The sequence below is a fragment of the Rhipicephalus microplus genome, chromosome X (genome assembly GCF_043290135.1).
Source record: "Rhipicephalus microplus isolate Deutch F79 chromosome X, USDA_Rmic, whole genome shotgun sequence".
NCBI classification, from domain to species: domain Eukaryota; kingdom Metazoa; phylum Arthropoda; class Arachnida; order Ixodida; family Ixodidae; genus Rhipicephalus; species Rhipicephalus microplus.
The window spans coordinates 498021410-498042983 of record NC_134710.1 but is presented as its reverse complement, the minus strand read 5'-3'; the positions used below and the strand labels follow the sequence as shown (position 1 = coordinate 498042983).

General features: G+C 42.9%; 1 protein-coding gene across 6 annotated transcripts in view; it reads left to right on the top strand.

Moving 5' to 3' along the window:
• Positions 1 to 21574, top strand: part of Swt1 (Swt1 RNA endoribonuclease) — a 323033-nt gene that overhangs the window by 96189 nt on the left and 205270 nt on the right. For all 6 annotated transcript variants that reach the window (XM_075880970.1, XM_037412977.2, XM_037412978.2 and 3 more), the window contains exon 6: positions 9105 to 9194. In XM_075880970.1, coding sequence (XP_075737085.1) covers positions 9105 to 9194 — 90 coding nt within the window. The remainder of the gene's footprint in view (positions 1 to 9104; positions 9195 to 21574) is intronic.

Here is a 21574-nt window from a genome sequence, read left to right as displayed (position 1 = left end):
ATTAATCACGGCCCTTGATCTTAAGCCGTCTCTCAAACGAAACATCAGGGACTACTGGCAGAGCAAGTGGGATACACACGCAAAACAAACTACACATTATTAAGCCACACCTTGGTCATTGGCTGCCGGTATCAAAATCGCGTCATACAGAGGTTATACTAACGAGACTCAGGATAGGACACATATACACGACACACACATATCTTTTATCTGGTGGCGATCCACCATTGTGTGACAGATGTGGTGAACCATTAACCGTCCTTCACGTGTTAATTTAGTGTAAACACTTAGAAACTATAAGAAAACAGCATTTTCCATTACCCTACCGACAACATATACCTTTACACCCTGCAATGTTCGTTGGTAGGGAACCGCTTTTTAGTCATAAATCATTGTTAGCGTTTTTAAAAGAAATTCGCAATTTTCATATCATATACCCGGGCATCCCGTAGCACGACCTCTCCAGGGAGGTTTTTGCTGCAGTGGCTACACAGGAAAGCACTTGCCTCATGGCCCTTGCACGCAAGGGTATGAACCGGTGAGGCACTTGTGCTAATGCCATACATATACACCATCGTTTTTTATTATCACCAACTTTTGTTATCTGTTCATACCACACACACCTTTCACGGCATGGTCATGATTTTATTACTTGTATGTTTTTACCCGCCTTACCGCGAGGAATTTTATGGCCCTTATACAGCCGATAATCACGATCATTGTCCACATTCCTTGTCGCATGAACTGGCGCTCTTTGGCCATCAAATGGCCCTTGCGCCAAAAACACCATATATCATCATCATACCTCTTGAAAAGGATCGTGGGGTCTGTGCTGCGTTCTAAAGCCTCGGCAGTACATAATTTATAGGAGATGTTTTATTCTTTTGGAAATTATAAAATTGAAGCCGCTTCTAACTTTTCCCGCTTTTCTGTCTTAAAGACAATCGTGTAGGTTCTCCGAACCTTGGAAAAAGTGTTGCCAAAAGAAGAGTATTTCACTCTGCTGATTTAACAAAGACCAGGGCAACTAAGTGGTAAAAAGTTCTCTAGAGTATTGCAGTCATTATGAATATATCTGGTCAGAACCCTGTAATTAAAATATTCTCTATTGTTGCAACATTAGCATGTCTTCACGTTGGAAGCACGCCATATCAGTTTCGTGGAAGGAGAGTGGTGCTGCTGTATATAAAACAAGCTTAATTTTTGCAGAACTTCTTTTCTGTAGAATCAAAGAAGGGGTTTTTGTGATCCTGTTTATTGTTTTGGAAATGATGAGATGTTTTATTGTTTTGGAAATGATAAAATTGAAGGCGCTTTTGACTTTGAGCGCTGTTCTGTCTTAAAAACGACCGTGGTGGTTCACTGAACCTTGAAGAAAGTGTCGTCAAGAAGCAGAGTATTTTACTCTGCTGATTTAACGAAGACCAGTGCAACAAAGTGGTAAAAAATGCTCAAGAGTATTGGAGACATCGCGGATATTTCTGGTCAAACCCCTGTAAATAAAATATCCACTATTGTTGCAACACTAGCATGTCTACACGCTGGAACCACGCCATCTCAGTTTCATGGAAGAGAGTGGTGGTGGTGTATATAAAACAAGCTTGATTTTTGTAGAACTGCTCTCCTGTAGAATTAAAAAAGAGGTTTTTGTGATTCGTCTCATCCTGAAAAAGAAGCATGACGGTAGTTATGTATTAATAAAGGAACAAAGCATAAAGTGCAAATGGCAAAATGAACCTTTATTGCATGTGGCTGAAGAAGAGCAATGTGGCCAACACAAGAGTGCAACTGCAAAGTGTCCGTCAATCAAGCATATACAGATGACACACTGTCAAGATTAAGTTCGAGCTCATAGGACATCATAAATAAGATCGAGGTAGTAGAGGCCGTAGCGTGTCTAATGCAGTGCAGCTGCACGCATTCACTGCAGATTTTGTCCTTTTGTTTTTGTGTACAGTTATGTGAAGTCTGCAATGCATTGCTAATATGGCACATTTTAGGAGACCTTTCCTCTGTGTTCTTCCTTCGGCAGCCTGGCCCCTGCACAGAAGAGGCAAGAAATTGTAATAGCTAGGACACCAAAGCCGCATTTTCTTTACTTCTCGTGGTTCACACATTCATTATTATCTCTTGTGTTGAAGAACACACATGGTTGAGTTATTGAGCTTTAACTATTTTGACATATGTTTGGCTCATGCACTTGGGCAGCTGACCAGGCATATGGTTATTTAATTCCATTATCTAATTGCACGAATCAATGCTGTAGCCAGCGATTTCTATTCAGGGGTGGGGGAGAGTTCATCCTTAAAAAAAAAAAACTATCCTATAATGTATCTGCTGTAATTTTATTTCATATGTTTGCGTCTTCATACGACACTCTATGCATTCTTGCGTACATGCACGTTTCACAGAGCATGAACCTTTGCTTGATTCCCCGAGGCTGGGTTTGGTTGTTCATTGGTATTGTGAGCTGCATTGACACTGTATATCGAAGCTATGTTTCACATGTAATAGCAACAACAACACACTCATTGGGCCCAATTGCATTGGCTTTTGTTTTTCCTAAACTGTCTCTAATAGTGATCTGACCTAAGCAGGGGGTAAATGACAAAACAAAAAAAAAACAGGAGAACTTACCTTCTCGTTAACACAGGCGATCAGCTAAGGAAGGTATGCTTCGCCATATATTTCCGCTGGGATAGCAAAGATTCACCAGAGGGGAAGCTGCTCAGGAGTATGGTGAATGCAGCACATCGAAAGTTTGCTGTTACGTTTCCTTTTCGCTTGTTTGTCAAGCTTTCGTGCCAAGCTTGAACTGATGTGGGTTGCGAGCTTCATCGAAACACTTGAAAGCACTGGCGTCCGCCAGTATATGCACACCCGAATGAGTATATGCACACCCGAAGGCAGGTAATCTACTGGTGCATACACGGAACACAACACATCATGGCACTGGTGAGTGCTCCTCTTGACACCACGCCCCCCTGTCCCAGCTCCACAGTAGCCATTGCCGAACTGTGCGAAGACAGCTCCGTAGTAAACACGTACCGTCACTGTCGAAAGAATGCGGCGGTGAAAGCCTAATTGATCGAAAAATGCTGTCAAAGCAAGACGGGCTCTGCCACGGGTGCGATGTTGGCGCAGAAACTTCACTCGAGGTACGATTCCTGGTGGCTCAATCGCTTCTTTGACAATATCGAGGAAACGCTCAAGATATTCTCAAGTGAAGGAAGCATTTCGAGTGAAGAGCGATTTGTGAATGAGAAAACGCCAAGAGCGTTTAGAGTGAAGGGTCGAGTCAGGGAGCATTTGTGAATACGGGGGTAAGCCTTTTGAGCATCCTTCGAGGTGAATCAGGTGCAGGGTGACAACAATGGTTATGCTGTATTGACTATTCAGTGATTGAAGTGCTGCTCTAAAAGGGAAATGCTGTTAGATGCTGCTCCAAATTGAGGCTTTTGTTAGTAACAGCTCCAAACCTTCTTCAAAATGGCACTGAGAAAATGAAGACGATCAGCTTTAACTATGTGGCTCGCAAGCCCTCAAGAAACTCAAGACAATTAGTATATATACTCTCATCCTAGCACGCTAATATGCAGCTTTGTTGGCTGTTATCTTAATTATGTGACAAAAACTGGCATATCAAGCTTTGAGATCATTTAGGTATTTTCAATTTTACATGCAGGCTATTTCGGTGGTATGTAAAATTCACAGAGATTGTATTTTAAATACATAGCTCATACCATGGGCCTTCGGTAAGCAACTATGTGAGTAGGTACAGTCTGGTCCCAGGTTTATTCTTGATCGAGACCATGTGAACATTTCTGAACAATGATTTCCTCACCCGCACAGATTTCATGATAAATCCTCTATGATTCGAGTACTTCATTGCTATCAAAAGTCGCAGTGACTGTAATGACAAACAAGGTTACGACAAAGCCTGCCCGAAAAATAACGTGTGTGAAATTGTGTTGCCAATGTGCAGCATCACTTACAAAAAATTACTTAGTGCATATGGCAAGCATGCTTGGGTGTGTTCAGTGAAGTAAAAATTGTAGTTTAAAAGCTATCGCTGCATCAGGGCTGCTTGACAGATAGAGCTCAATATAAAGATCATTCCAACAGGCATGTAATCACAAATATTGACACTGAAGAATTCCTTCAGCTAAGTAAGCAAAACTGAAATGTAATTATAAATGTACAAAAACATGCTGCATATACCTCTCATTCCACATTGCTAGCGGAGCCGTCCTTGACTTATGAAACGCACTTCGCCCCGACGAGGGCTACGCCTCTGCACTTAACAGAGATTAAAAATTAACGATGTCTTCTCCGATCAGGCAGGTCGTCGCAATGATGCATTTTCTAAGACTAGTCTATTCGATGGTGTGATGAAAGGCCATTGCTCCAAACAGCCACTGTACCTGTACCATATTTTACTGCGATTACTTTACTTTTTATTGCTCTCTTTACAAGAATACGCATGGGAAAGAAGGAGAGTCTCATGATTTTGTACACAATCTGCTCAACTTATATATCCCGTTGATAGTCACGTCACAGAAGAAAGCCGATGCCTGCCCTCCCCCCACCTCCTCCCCTCAGTCGGGTCGGTGTGAACTCCCAACCCCCGAAAAAAAACTTCTGGCTACACTCCTGACAATAGCCCTAGCGCATTGTACTCAGGGGCATAGTTTCCCGCCTGGCACCCGATTTGGCATTTGTGTGGGTCTGCATCAACTGAGAAGTATAGGTTATCTTGCCAGTGTTCTCAATCATTCAGGAAATGAACGAGCAATTATGAATAAGGAAATCACCATTTGTTTTGGAATAGCTCTTTCTTCATTGAGAAAGGCTATTCTGGATAAGCGAGAGCAGATGCGTTTGCCAGATATTGTTAAGGGGCAAAGTGACTACTAGTAGAATAGAGGATTAAGGGGAGAACAAGGAAAAGGAAGTGCGTAGAATTTTATAATTTATTAGCTTCACAATTAATGTGTGATCCCATTTATCTAAATACTCGTTTATTGGCCAATTCTCCAGAGCAGGTGTGAGCCATGCATTTAGGCCATCATCATCATCATCAACACCGAGGCTGTTAACGACATGGTGCTCATATCTCTTACAAGCTGCAAAATATCGTGCAAGTAGATTTATTAAAATATTTAGGAGTTATATAATGAATATCTAAACTGGAAACCTCATATTGAATATATCATAACTAGAAGAGTACGTGCAAAGGGTATTTTGCGCAGGCTGAGCAGCCGCTGATCTGGTATCAGAAGAAAGGCACTCTTGATGGTCTCTAAATTGTATGACGGCCGGTATTAGAATTTGGCTGTGTTCTTTTTTCCGGCGCACCAGCATACGAGCTTCGGCTGCTAGTCCTATTGAAGCGAGAGGCTTTGCGAATGTGCTTAGGCCTTCCAAAATATGTGGCACATGCTGTGTTATACCTGAAAGTGCGAACACTACACCTGTTAAGCCTATTCAACGTACTTACAGTGTAGACTTTCTTAAGGTTGTATAAATCACTTTATAATCATACTCAAATAGTTTTCATCTCTATAGTTGTGACTTATTTTTTTTTGAGCACTGGCCTAGATTCTGTCCGCCACAAATGATATTTGTACAAACATTACTCGACTCCCTAAATGTACAAATTCACGATGTGCTTCTTTTGACGATGCAGCCTAACTTCATAAACATTGTCGACCATGATATTTTTTCGAACCATGTGAAATTATTACCTCATGGCATTTTAAATGGACTGTTACAAAAGAATCTAAATAATCTGCCACTGAATGTGGTTATTGCAATGGACGCTTCACAACCGAGAGAAGATCTGGCATATAAATATTTTGCCCTGATCTTGAGTGATCTTTTCTGTTACGACTGCCTGATTTTCTTCCAGTTTTTGTAGCTGGATTTATGGCCATAATATTAGCTTTACAAAAGTTATAATTCACTTACAGTAGTGGTAATTATCACTGACTCCTTATCTGTGTGCTCTTCTCTCTTCGCGTCTGGTGAAACGCCTCTACTAAATCTCTTCAAAGTACTAGTTTCCGCGCACCTTCAATGTCTTCATTTAATTTGGGTACCACGCCACAAGGGTTTGTTTTTACATGAAAGCCTTGATTCTTTAGCAAAGGCGGCACTTTTGGCACTGATAATTCGGGTTTTCCCACTAACAGCATACATCACAATTACAAGATTCTGCGCACTAACATTCAGAAAAGCTTATAAGACCCTGTCTTACAGCGTTTTTAGTATTTAAGCACCTTTATTTCCCTGGCACAGTGAGTTATTGTGGTCGAGAATAATGGAAGTGGCTATAACCAAACTTCGCTGTTGGTTTACCTCCCTGAACTTTTACTTGCATAGAGCAAGTTGAGCGCTTTCGCCTCTGTGCCTCTTTTGTAATGAGGAAGAAACTGTCAGTCGTTACTTTCTATCGTATCTCCGGTTCACGTCGTCGAGGAAAGGACTCGTAGTACCACCTCTTTGAAATTTGGGCCTGGAAATATCAGAATCAGTTATTTCTTTTGGCGCCTCTACTCTTTGCTACAGTCGCAGAAATGTTTTCTTCGCCATTGAAGAATTTATCAGTCAGCATGAAAAATATATAGCTTAATTCACCTTTAAATATTTTATTACTAGTATTTCATAGTTAAATTCGTTATATTACAGTAGGCTTTTAGTAAAAAGATTGTCATTTACTGAGAGTCTACTGTAGTTAATTCTAGATTATGTGAGTAGTATACCAAAGAAAATACTGAAAAATTCATCTACAGCAGACTCGTGATAATTCAGTCTGATATTTCATACTTTCAGTTAAATTAAACAAAATCCAATTTTTAGTTGACCCTCTATACCTTCAGTGTACCTAAAAGCCACTTAATTCAAACTCATCCTTTGGTTAATTCATAGTTTTTGCAGTTCCATACCAGAAAATATCTGCTGCTTTTCCACTACTATTTAAAAGTTTGCGCGCCTATATAATCCTAAGAGTCTAAAAATGACAAATAAGTGCCTTAGGCCTTCAATAAAAAAGCCTTTGCTAGTGAACAAATGTTTTAAATGAAGCACACGCACAGTAAATCGTGATACTTCTCAACTGGTATAGAGAGGTTTGTGCTGAAGGCACACATAGCAAAGAAGCAGTTGGCAGTTCACTTTTTCTTTAAAAGGTCTGATCAGCAGTATATGGCCAATAAACTTGGGGACCTTACACCTCTGGTTTTCCTTCATTGGGTGCAGTGAGGGTTTAAAAATGTTTAAAAAATTTTTATATGTGATAAAATTAATGCCTAATCATAATGTGTGGTTTATCTAGCCAGGATTCATATATCTGAGAACTTCTGATAATTCAAACAAAATTCAGAGGTCCCTTCAAGTTTTAGTTAAAGAGAGTTGGCCCTATTACTTGGCCCTGCATTGGGTATGAGCCATGAGAGAAGGAGAAGAAGAGGCTGGCAGCAATGGCAGCCAGATTAGTGTTCTAATTTATATTTATTGTTTGTATTGAGCAGCCGTTACAATATAAAGACATTTGTGGGGAAGGAACGGCTCTGTGAAATCATGTGATTGTTCTGTAGTAAATTCAGTGCATACAGACAAACAAAGCTTCCATCATTGCTTAGTTGTTCGGGTGTGCATGATGTCGGAAAGCAGAAAATGTGGCCGCCATAAACAGAGCTGCCAGAATTTGGGTCATTTGATTGCTTTCATGAAGACAACAGCTCTTTTGTGGTGTGTGACAGTTTTTGATGTTGCACACTCATGGTACTGAGTGCAAGGCAAGTGGTTTAGCACTGCTTCCGTGAGGTTTTGATAGAAATCTATGGGGGCAAATTGAGCATGGTAGATTCGCGAACATTTATTTTCATTGGACATTGCACATGCCTTTTGTTCAGCTTTAAGCATCCCTAAATGGCCACTACGTAGATTACTTTGTTGGCAGGGCACTGAGACGTGCTCTTGAGCTCATTAAATTTATTTTCACATTTTTGGCCGTGGAAGGTGATTTCTTTTTTACTGCTCTACCGTTCGAACATTTCTTGTAGCATCTCTGTAAAAATTAGTTTGTCAGCTCTGATAAAGTTTGCATAGAAAGTCATATTTTAATTTCACAGTTTTAATTAATGAAGTAGATTACTGCTCTTTTTTCACTTTGTTATATGGAGTTAACTGTGCATTCGACGTAATGAATTAGGATCGGCACCATAAGTTCGATTGTTGTATCCAACATTTGTTGAAACTAGAAATAAACATCTGCTCCAACAAATCTGTCTTGTGCATGAATCCTACAAACAAAAATGCATTCATCTAGGCTTCAAATTCACTGTAAACTAGGTATCACTATGCTGTCTTGCTGTGTATTTACAAACTAAATAGATTGAAACATGATAGTCAACCATGAAACATATTTGTATTTGTTTTTCATGTTACCACCCTGGCACTAGAGTGAACTGAAACTGAAGGTTAAATTGCAAAAGAAAAAAGCTCATTTGACAAAACAGGTGTGCATTCATATTAATATGAAAAAGAGTGATTTGTCATTCAATGGTATGAAAGTGTGGTTGTTAATTGATTTTCTGTCAAGATTTCTTTTATTTTTACAGCTACCTTTGAAGTTTTGAGTGTTGCACTAACCAAGTATTTTTTCATTGCAGGTGTAGCATTTTCAGTTTCGTTATACAAAGGATCAGTGTCTCTGAAATGAATAATAATTTTCAAGTCAAGTGCCCTGTAACTGAGGTTCATCTGTACTAGCACTGGCATGCGCTACTTGTGTTTGATGCGTCAAATGAAACCCAAACAGCGGCAAGCTTTCACGATAGTATAGTGCGCACCATCTACTTATGACCATTGACAGGTGCGTGCATTCGTTCGGCAGCTCTACGAATGTATGCGAGCCTGTCCATAGCGAAAAGTGGACGGCAGGCACAATACCATCGCGAAGGTTTGCCGCTATTCGGGCGCAAGCAGCGGTAGCTTATAACGCAGACCGTTTAGGCTGGTTGATGGCAGAAGTGCTCTGGTTGTGACTTGTTTTTCTCACACGAGTGCTGCCTTGAGCTGTCTCATCTCTGCTGCTGCAGCTGTCCAACAGCGCTGTGGCTGCCATCAAGTTCGTATACCAGGCCTTGTCAACCAAAAACCCCAGACTCCGTGGGCAGACTGTTGCAGAGGTAGGTTGCTGCAGTCCTGCTGGGGTTACTTGCACGTGCTTTTTAGATGGCTATAGAGAGCATGTTCTGGCTAGTCTTAAAGGCACCCTGCAAAACTTTTTGAGCATAATCAGAAAACACTGCCAATCAGTTGTAGAGGCTGCGAGAACACGCGAACCAATTAATATAGTGCAACACGCGGCCTGTAATTCACAATAAATTATCAAAGTCGGCTAAACATTGTTTTCTTTTTTTTTTTTGACAAATGACGAAGGAAGCTCAAAAATCACTGGTGGAAGCCCATCTATCAGACATTGGCTGATTTTAACACAGCGTGCTCGGTCGTTACAGGGATCGCTGCGAGAGGCCGCGACTTGTCCACGTGCGTGATCACACTGAAAAAGCCACGTATTCGAAGAGAAACAAAAAAAAGGGCTCACGGTCACAAGGCACACATGACGTATTTTCCTTGACCGAGCCATCCTTCCCTTCTTAGCTTCTAGCGCTTTTGTCGTAACGAGAGAAGAAGGAATGAGATAGCAGCATGCGACAAACCTTTGCAACTCCGCTCGTATTGGATGAATTCTTGATATTTTTTCGGCATTGAATTCATGAAGCACTAAGCACTTTCAGTTATTCCATGCTTGCTTGAAAAAGTGTTTCAGGGCCCCTTTAAATTAAGTTGAATGTGTTGAATGTGAATTGAAGTTGCTTGCTGGCAAGCAACTTGGGGTTGGCGTATTTGTTTCACATGTGCAGCTGGAATAGGTGTCTGAAAACTCAGTGTGATGATAGAGTTGGGATCTCAGATCTATCTCTTTTGTCCTGTAACGATTATCATTATCATTACTATTTCCTGTGAAGAAACAATTTGATGTAGGGTATAGGTGTGGTAAAATTTTAAAATATTGAATATTTTTTTATTTCACTCCATAAATTAAACATCAATCCAGAAACTTTTGTTTGGTTACAAGGCATGTGCTAGATAAATAACGCATGGTTACAAGGCATGTGCTAGATAAATATTGGCATGCTGCCATAGTTTAAAACATTATTTTAAAAATTAAAAAAATGTTCCAGGTGTCTCATTTTGCCCCGACTGGTGGGACAAAACAAGACGCTGCGGGAGGCAAAACGAGACAGTCTGATGAAAATTCATTTCTTGAGTTCTTGCTGTAAAAAGACTTGAAATTCACTCTGTGGGCTCTTACGCAGTTTTAAGAAGCCCAGTCCTTGGACTCCACACATTGAATCTAGATGTGGTGTTGTGTTTTTTTGAAACTTTTTGCAGATCAAACACCGCCAGTCTTTCTTTGTGCTAATGTTATCTTTTGTTGAACGATTGAACCTCATTGGATTATTCAATAATTGTATGCTAGAGATATTTTGACGCATCTTCTTCATCTATTTTTGCTGTTTTAATCCAGTACTGCTCAGGCGTTTCATGGCTTTTGACTTCGTTCGCCGGGCTTTGTGAGGCAATGAATTTAAAACTGCTAGATTCAGAATTTCTATTGCATCCTTGTGAACACGAAAAAACCTCGATGTTGCGCGAATGGAGGGAGTCATGTCCTGATCACCAATCAGTGCTTTTGATGTTGTTTTCCTCCCAAGAAGCTCTATGTTATCAGTGATGGAAGTGCTGCTCCAATTGCTCCAAACTGCTCCGAAAGAGAAATGTGGCTCCATGCTGTTTCAAAGTGCAATATTTTCTATTAACTGCTCCAAACCTGCTCCGAAAGGATGTTGGAAAACTAAAAAGAATGAAGTTGAATCATGGGACCATCCTGTGAGCATCAGTGAAACCAAAAGCAAGCTGTATACAGTATTATTCTGGTATGCTACTCAGTGGCCTAAATCCAGAAAAATCGCAAGGGGTGACACATATCAAGCCAAGCCATGGTGGTCAATTCATATATTTAATATGGGCTTGGCTTGTTTTCTATTTATGTAAGAATTAAATCATGCTTTCAAATAGACTTTTAAAAAATGAGCATGGGGTCTGAGATCAAGCAATTGCATTGTTTTATTGAATCTCTTTTTTTCTCACGTTTTTGCGATTTTTTATTGCAAAAACACAGCTGAGGGGCATTCAACACAGGTATGTAGTAAAAGATATAAAAAAAAAAGCCTTTTAAAGAGATAATTGCCCTATATTGTCAGCTCAATTATATCACGTGCTCGAGCTAAATCTCAAGAGGGACACTTGCAAGGGCTGTTTTCCACAGCCGGAACATATAAAATTCCGGACTATTTTGACCCATTCCCGCCCCCATGATTTACACCAATGATGCTGCTATGCGGCTTGTACACTAGCTGCATACTAGCATACGGAATGTTTAATAATAAATATAAATATTGATTAGATGCTTAAGTGATTTTTTTAGACTGCTGGAGTCGTTAGAAACATGTGTCTGCTCCGAAAACATCAATAGCAACTGAATCTGCTCCAAAAAGCAAAATGTTGCTTCCATCACTGTATTATATTATTTTGTATGTCCAAACCTTCCTAAGTAAATAAATATAATATATAGTGTGTGTAAGTTAATGGTTCAATTAATAAGACACTTTCTAAGACATGTAGATGCCTTTTTGCCTTGTTTTGCGCCTCTCACATGCCAGAATTAAAAAAAAAATTCTGTTTTGTCTGCGAGCATCAAACAAACTTGACTTTTGGTGTTACATAGTTTGCAGTCTAAAATAACAAAATAAATGTTTACGTTGCCGTACCGACGCAGGAGTAGCTTCATGCACGGATTCTAAAATTTGCCGGAGAAGAATTTCACCCCTTTTTGATGAGTCAACACACTGACACCAGCTGCGTAATTTTTCGCATAGGAATGCTGTGAGCAATCATCAACTTTTACACATGAAAAGGTAAACAAGGGCCAGCGCTTATTGCTGGAAAAATAAACAAAGAAAAATTGCTCTTGTATTAGGACAGAGGCCGGCAGAGTGAAAATGTGTATTCTGCCCCATGTCTCATTTTACCCCACCTTATTACCCAAAGCACAATTGGCTTTCTGTTGCTTCTAGCGTAGGCAGCTTTATAATTGAGTCGTTGCTTTATATTGCTAAGCATCATGTTTTATTTAGCACAATTTGGCTTTACTTTATATGGCCAGGATCAGCTGGATCTTAGCCATAGGATAAGGCCCACTAGTGTGATCTGTGCCCGGCTTTCTTTGACAGCAAAGCTATTAAAAAGCTTGCAGAAAAATTGCTGCTCTGAAAAAAGTGCCATGATCATCACAAACAGGTATGTGCCACATCAACTACCACCACTCCCTGTAATTAATCTGATGGGCCGGGAGAAACAGATACAGTCAAACCGGGATATAACGAAATTTGTAAAAAATTGGTTATAAAGAGGATTTCGTCATATGCAGGTTTGGTACAAAAATTTGAAAAATAAATGCACATACTAGGCGAAAAGAGAACTGAAGTCTAAAGGCAGAGCACACCCAAAACACTTACTTGGTGGTAAAAAAAAACTGCGTTATTATTGCGATACCAATTATACGGACACTCTCGGCAGATTTTTGCTGTCGCCACCATGTTCTGTAACAAGTTGAAATCGGAACATGCACCCATGCATCGTAACTTTTACAAGCGGCTAAGAGCGTGCGAGTGCTGTTAAAGCAGAGGTCAATGAGACGGCCTATATCTATCGCCTGGAGGGTGGATACGATCATGTTAGAGCTGCCGTCAGGATGCTCAACAGGAAAAAAACCACCTGTCTTGAACGAGCATCAAATAAACACAAGAGGCGGAGGAGGGTTACTCGAGTAGCAACATCCAACTTTGATTTAATGGCGTGGTCGCGATCGCTGGCGTGCGTGCTATCTCGGCAAGCATCAGTGCGCATTCAACGCAAAGAGACTGTGTGTAAAGAGCACTTCTTCCTGGAGTGGGTGTATTAGCTTACACCAGCGTTTTGTAAGAGCTCCGCGATATCGGATTCAAAAGCTGCCAGCTTCCCTTCATATAACATTACAATTCGTTACTATTGCATCCATGGCATTCCATTCAACGGGCCTGAGCTAATCGGCTCCCCACAGGGGCATCTGCGTAAGTAGGCGTTTGGTGCGTAGTGACACCACGGACCCGAGCTAACGGGGGAGTTTCAACTCCCTCCCACGCCTAGCCGTGCATGGCTTTGCCGTGTCCGGGGAAAAGGGAATCCTAGGGGTTGAGCCAATGCCGGGTGATTGGACCTTTAAGGCCCCCCGGCAGAGGCAACACATCCCTTTGGCCCCGGCTTCACGTAGACGGCACCCCTGGGCTGTGCCACTCAGGGAAATTCGGCAGTGACCTTTTCCTATCTCTCTCTCTCCCTACATCTTCGTCTTTTCTCCTCTTCAAATCTATTCTGTCTTCTAATTTCTTCTGTTACTTCCCCAATTTCATAGGCAGCTTGGGTTAACCTTGTGCAACTAGCCAACCTTGACCTACACGCCTTAGGTTATCGTAGCGGTGTATGGCTGGCATCTGCATGTTTCGTGTTTCATGAATCTTGTAGCGTCCCCTTGTTGGGCTCCGTTGTGGGTGGCCGCCATCGTTTCTGAATTACATTCCTCTATCATGCAAGAACCTTTACACTCCTCACTGATCGTGCCGCTTCAAAGCGCGTACGCACCGACAAATTGTCCTTTTTCAGCTGACCCAAAGAAGTATTCCCTCGCTATGATGTCGTACACAGTGAGAAGCCCAACAAAACAGCCAGAACAGTGTCTCCGTTCATAGTGTCGCAGTCACTAACAGCCACGTTAGGTGATGGCTATAAAGTTTCAAAAATGGCTAGTGGCGACCTTCTTTTAGAACTCCGTGACAAAACACAATTTGACAAACTAAAGAACCTTGCAACATTCGGCGACATCCCCATCAGCGTAACACCTCATCGATCTATGAACTCCGCACGTGGAGTTGTTTCCGACACAGACCTCCTTGACTTGAAGGAGGCTGAACTCCTCGAGGGCTAAAAAGAACAGAATGTGACCAATGTGAAGCGAATCATCATCCGAAGGAACAATCAGGAAACCCCCATGAAACACTTGGTACTGACCTTTGCCTCCAGTGAACTACCACAAACAATAGAAACTGGCTATACAAAGACACCGATGAGACCCTACATACGAAACCCCCGCCGATGTTACCAGTGTCTAAGGTTCGGCCATGGCTCTCAGAGCTGTCATGGTCGACCTGCTTGTGCCAAATGTGGTGCCCAAGGCCACATCTCTGACAAATGTAATGAAACATCACATTGCGTAAACTGGGACGGAGACCACGCGTCATATTCACGTTCTTGTCCATAGTGGAAAAAAGAAAAAGACATTATTACTCTGAAGATCCGCGAAAACATCTCCTTCAAGGAAGCACGCTTAAGGTGTTCGGCTTTTCATGGCACAACTTACGCTGATGCGGCACGTCAGGGGGCAGCGTCGCATCATCCTCCGCCACTACCTAGGCCCACGCAAAGTGAGCCATCGGGTGTGGTGGCCGCCTCTATGGTGGAAGCAGCCAAGCCTGCTCCACCTACCAAGCCAGAGACTCAGGCGACTCCAGGGTCGTCCAATCAACCGACCACGTCTCACCAGGCGAGGTCGCAAATATGCAACAGCAGCTCGCGTACGCGGGCATCCAGTGTTTCACATGAGGCAATGGGCACAGACACGGTACCTCAGGTGCCGGAAATGCGGCGTGGCTCTTTAGAGCACGCTAAAAAAACCAAGAAACCAATAACAGGGCCAGACGACGGCCCTGCTACTTAAGTTACAACTTCCGACTTGAACAGCCATTTCATTTCCGTACACACAGCACCACTTTCCATCAAATATGGAAACAAAGAATATACAAAGGAATGTCAGAGGCCTTCTCACAAACCTCGACGATGTCCAAGAACTTCTGCACATTCACTCACCAAAAGTGCTGTGTGTACAGGAAACACACTTAAAATCTAAACACACCAACTTTCTACGCAGTTACATTATTTAACGAAAAGACCGCGATGATGCCGTGTCATCATCTGGAGGTGTAGCTGTTATTGTTAAGCAAGGTTTAGCATGTAAACACTTTAAACTCCAAGCGTCTCTTGAGGTAGGGGCTTTTCAAGTTGTGCTTCTAAGCAAACTCGTCACCATTTGCTCTATATGCATACCTCCGCATTTTCAACTAAACAAACATGAATTCCAGTCCTTGATAGATGAACTTCCCGAACCCTATCTTGTTTTAGGGGACTTTAATGCACACAACAGGCTATGGGGCGACTCTCGTTGTGACGCCCGAGGTCGACTGATTGAAATGTTTCTTCTCTCTTCCATCGCGTGTCTCCTGAATCGAAAAGAACCAACATATTATAACCTCACTAACAATACCTATTCCTCAATAGACCTAAGCATAGTATCTCCATTGCTTGTGCCTCTACTTCACTGGAAAGTCATCACTAATCCCTACGGAAGTGACCATTTTCCCATAGTTTTGACCATACCTACATCAACTGAATGCCCACCCCAGGTTCCGAAATGGCTATTAAGCAAAGCCAACTGGGAACAGTTTTATACCATCACGCATATAAATCGGCGTGACATATGCACTTTAAGCATTGATGCGGCTGTCAACTACTTCACAGCATCTGTGATTGATGCAGCAACAAAATGCATCCCCAAAACGAATGGACACCCTGGAAAACGATGTGCGCCCTGGTGGAACTCAGAGTGCCGAAATGCGCGCAAGCAGCAAAACAAAGCATGGAGGTTGCTTCGGAACTCACCGACAGCCGAAAATCTTGACATCTTTAAGAAAATGAAGTCTCTGGCCAGGAGAACGCGTCAACAGGCCAGAAGGGAAAGTTGGCACAAGTTTTTATCAGGGATCAATTCATATACCCAAGAGGCTAAAGTCTGGAACATGGTTGGTAGAGTAGCAGGAAGACAAGTGCATTCACTCCCACTCGTAAACACACAGGGTGACAGCCTGGAAGATCAGGCGAACTTCCTCGTTGCACACTTCGAGCAGGTCTCTAGCTCTTCACACTATACTGAAGTTTTCTAAAAATATAAAGCAAGGATAGAAAAACAGAAACTAGAATATAAGTGCGCAAAACACGAGGCATACAACCTACCTTTCAACATAGCTGAGCTATAAACATCACTCAACTCCTGCAGTAATTCTGCCTCAGGCCATGACCATGTCATGTATGAAATGTTGAAGAACCTGCTGCTCAGAACACAAGAAACTTTACTCTCCCTATACAATGCTATCTGGCTTTCTGGCACCATCCCTACTTCCTGGGAAGAGGCTGTTGTTATCCCTATTTTGAAACAGGGCAAGGACCCTTCCTCAATTTCAAGTTATAGGCCCATTGCACTAACCAGCTGCCTTTGGAAACTTTTTCAAATGATAAACCGCCGACTTTTACATTTCCTTGAAACACACAATCTGCTCGACCGATTCCAGTGTGGGTTTCGAGAAGGTAGATCCACCACCGGCTATCTGGTGCATATCGAGGCACAGATCCGAGACGCTTTCGTCCACAATCAATACTTCCTCTCCGTGTTTCTCGATATCGAGAAGGCTTACGACGCAACATGGCATTTTGGCATATTAAGAGACTTGTCTCACCTGGGTGTGCGCGGTAGAATGCTTTCCATAATCAAGAGTAACTTGTCCATTCGGACATTCCATGTGCGTGTGGGAAGTGTTCACTCCCAAACATTTGTTCAAGAAACGGGAGTACCGCAAGGCGGTGTACTTAGTTGTACACTTTTTATTATCAAAATGAATTCCTTGCACCTGTCCGTCCCCCGCAATATGTTCTACAGTACATATGTCGATGATGTCCAGCTTGGCTTTAAGTCATGCAACCTGGCAATGTGTGAGCGGCAGATTCAGCTAGGTTTAAAGAAGGTCTCCAAATGGGCAAAAGAAAATGGATTCAGACTGAACCCACAAAAAAGCACATGTGTCTTGTTCTCCCGAAAGAGAGGCATGCACTCAGAACCTGAAATTCAATTGAATAGTAAACCTCTGTCTGTTAATGCCGAGCAAAAATTCTTGGGCCTAATCTTGGACCACTAGCTAACCTTCATAATGCAAATCAAGTATTTAAAAACAAAAAAAAAAGTGTAAAAGCCAAGAGTGTTCTGAAAGTGTTGTCACGTACTACGTGGCATAGCAACAGGCAATGTCTCATGAATTTGTATAGAAGCCTCATTCGCACACGCTTAGATTATGGGGCCGTTGTTTATCAGTCTGCGACTCAAAGTGCTTTGAAGATGCTGGATCCCGTGCACCAATTGGGCATCCGCCTTTCTACAGGTGCTTTTCGCACCAGCCCTGTAGAAAGCCTTTACATTGAGTTAAATGAGTGGTCGCTTTATCTGCAAATAATTTACATGTCCTTTGTATATTTCTTTAAGGTGAAAGCAGACAAGAAGCACCTCTCTTACTCTATTATTAATGATTTGTTGAGCTCCATTCTGTTTCAAAACAGGCCTTCGATGAGGCGGCCCTTCTCAGTTCGCCTGAAGGGTCTAGCTGAGGAAACTGGAGTGTCACTTGAACACAGTTTAATGGCTCCTGTAGCATACCTGCCACCGTGGCAGTGGCAGACTATAGACTGCGATGTGTCTTTCCTAGAAGTTACAAAACATGCACCTATTGCCCATATCCGAACATACTTCCTGGAACTTCAACACAAATACACATGTCCTGAGTTCTTTACAGATGCCTCCAAGTCTAACTCTTCTGTGTCCTACGCTGCTGTCGACCCATCCTTTTCGGATGCTGGCCCTCTACATTCAGGCACAAGTTTCTTCACAGCGGAAGCTTACGCGATACTTGTGGCGGCTAAACACATCAAACAATTACAAATACAAAAAGCAGTAATTTATACGGACTTCCTCGGTGTGGTAAGGGCTCTGCGCAGGCTTACAATCTTAAATAAACAAAAAAAAAACCCTGTCCTCGTCTCACTTTACTCTATTTTATGCACACTCTACACACTCAAACAACATGTTGTAGTGTGCTGGGTGCCAGAGCACCGTGAGATCCAAGGCAACGTGATGGCGGATCAACTTGCTGCATCCGTCCACGAAAGCACTGCCACTACACCCATATCAATCTCTGCCCTTGATCTTAAGCTGTCTCTCAAACGAAAGCTCAGGGACTACTGGCAGAGCAAGTGGGATAGACACACACAAAACAAGCTACGCGTTATTAAGCCACACCTTTGGCCATTGGCCGCCAGTATCAAAATCATGTCATACGGAGGTAACACTAACGAGGCTCAGGATAGGACACACATACACGACACACTCATATGTTTTGTCCTGTGGCAATACACCATTGTGTGACAGATGTGGTGGAGCACTAACAGTTCTTCACATTTTAATTCAGTGGAAACAATTAGACACCCTAAGAAAACAACACTTTTCATTACCCTACTGACAACATATACCTTTACATCCTGCAATGTTCGTCGGTAGGTAACTGCTGTTCACTCATAAATCGGTGCTAGCTTTTTTAAGAGATGTCCGCTTTTACCATGTCATATACCCAGGCATTGCGTAGCGCGACCTCTCAAGAGAGGTTGCTGCTGCAGTGACTGCAATGAAAAGCACTCGCCTCACGGCACTTGGACACAAGGGCACTGATGAGGCACTTGTGCTAGTGCCAAATATTTTTACACATTTTTTCATTATCAAAAGCTTTTGTCACCTATTTTTGCTATGCATATCACGCCACTGTCATAATTTTAATGCTTACGTTTTTACCCGCATTATCGCGAGGAATTTTAAGGCCCCTATACAGTCACGCAACATATCATTGTCCTCATCTCTAGTCATTGAAATGTCGCTCTTTGGCCATCAATTGGCCCTTGCACCATAAAGCGCCACACATCATCATCATGAGCTAATCGGCTAATCACGAAGGCTACGGTCCTGTGAACTTGCGGCACGGCGCAAGATGGCCAAGGGTGTGACGAGTGGACCTCCGAAGATTCGTCGTCACCGTGGTCTGGGAGAGTGACAATGGAGTTGTCTGGAGTAGCTCAGCAGTAGAGCAAATCGCGGTCCTCTGCCATGCAGGGGACATGGGTTTGATTTCATTGTGACCTTGGTATATTTATTTATTTATTTATTTTTCAATTTCGCCTGATAGTGGTTACGGATACTGGCGGATGCGGCGAACAACTACGACGCCATAATCTGCCCTTGTTGTGATCTCATAACAGCTTTTGCTGTGAAAAGTTTTCACAAGGTGGGAATAGCTTTGAACAGTATAGTGTGGGGAAGTGAAGTGAGTGGTAGGGGAGAGAGTGAAACAGCAAAAATGAGAGAGAGAAATGCATGAAGAGACGAGATCAACGAAATGGAGATTAAAGTGGCCCTGAAACACTTTTTGAGCATGGTCAGAAAACGCTGCCGATCGGTAGTAGAGGCTCCCGAGAACATGCGAGTCAAATAATATAGCACAGCATGCAGCCTGGAATTCACAATAAATTATCAGTCAGTTAAAAATTATTTTTTCTTTTCTTGTCGACTGACAGAAGATGCTCAAAAATCACACGTAGCCAACCCATCTATCAGCCATTCGCTGATGTGAATATGACGTGCTCAGTTCTTACAGAGATCGCCGCAGGAGGCCGCGACTTGTTCATGTTTGCGCACGCAATCACACAGAAAAAGCTACGCATTCAAAGAAAAAGAAGTGCTCAAGGTCACGAGGCGCGCATGACGTATTTTTTTGTCCCTTTCATCCCTCCCGGCTTAGCTTCCAGTGCTTTCGTCGAGGCGAGAGAAAAGAGAATGCGTTGTCAACGTGCGACAATTCCTTGTGACTCCGCTCGTACAAGACGGATTTTTAAAATTTTTGCTGCATTGAATTCGTGAGGCAATAAGCTCTTCCAGTGAATTAATATCAGGGTGTCTTGAAAAAGTGTTTCAAAGCCCCTTTAAGAGAAAGAGGAAGCCGTCTAGCGACCAGATACCGCACCATCTGGCCAAGCTGCGCACGTGCAGTAACTAAGGCACGCCCACTGACGGTGACATCATGCACAGCCTCTGCTGTACATTGCGTAGAATATTTTACAGTACAACGGGTCAGAGACTGACTGAGATGGAACACAGCACTGTGTCCCATCTCTGTCTGTCTCTGACCAGTTGTGCTCTAAAATATTCTACAATGAACATCCTCCAACGTGCACAACTCGCGATTCTGACTGTGCCCTGTCGTGTTGAGGTGGCCGTGGGGCGTCCTGAGAATGGGTGCATTCCCAAGGAGGAAGCCACACATTTCAAAGCTAGACGTGTTGGACAATGGAGAGTACAAGCAGCAACAAGCATATGTTTCGCTGTGCCATTCTTTGCACGACGTACAGTAAAATCTCGTTAATTTGACCCTTGTTAATTCAAAATTTTTGTTAATTTGGCCACAGCATCTGGTCCCGTCCAAAATGGACATTTTGTGACTGAAAACCCTCATTAATTGGGACTAATTCGGCCACGTTTTGGTTAATTCAAACGCCTGACCGCGGTTGAGTCACGACTGGGAAGCAGGAGCGGATTCTGTCGGCCGAACCGATGGTGCACCTAAAGAACTTTGGGATCGGACTGCGGCCTCTGAGATTCAAAATTTTGTCCGTGGGCAGTACATTTCAGAGGCACTCCCCCCAAAAAAAACAACACATATGCACACTTGGTGGTTTAAACAACCAAAATGGAAGACAGTGCATCGCTACTGTCATCAGCAACGGGCAACCCACGGATTTGCCTTTCCTTTTTTCTTGCACGTCGAACACGTTTGCATGATGGTTGAGTTGGATTGCTCACCTCTAGTGTGCTTTAAATTATTTATCTGTACATGATCAGTGCCATCTGCAATCTTACTGTTTGCTTTTTTTTTTAGAAGTTTGCCGGTTTTATTTCGTTTTTGTCATCAGGCATTTTTTTTTTGTGTGTGTGTGTTTGCGCTGTCTACTTCGTGCGCGCACGCGTAACCACCGCGCTAGCGACGCCGGGATGGCTTCCCCTCCATCTCCTGCGGCACCACCGTGGCGGAATGCCCGCGAAATGGTCGCGGGTGCGTTTCAGATCCCGACATCCGCCGTTACCAGAGCAGAAAAGCAAAAGGGTGTGGCCGTGTGGCGGAATGCCCGCGAAATGGTCGCGGGCGCGCCTCAAACCTCCACAACGGGGACATGTTTGGCGACCAAAGGAAGAGGCTTCAAACGGCAGTGCCTCCCAAGCTAGAAGTGCTGTTGCACTGGATTGCCGTTTCGCACGCTGCGCGTTTGCCCTTGAGCGGCCCGCTTATCTGCGCGCTAGCAGAGAAGTTTGCGGTGACCTTGAACATTGACGCCTTCAGTGCGTCAGAAGGCTGGTTCGACCGCTTCAAGAAGC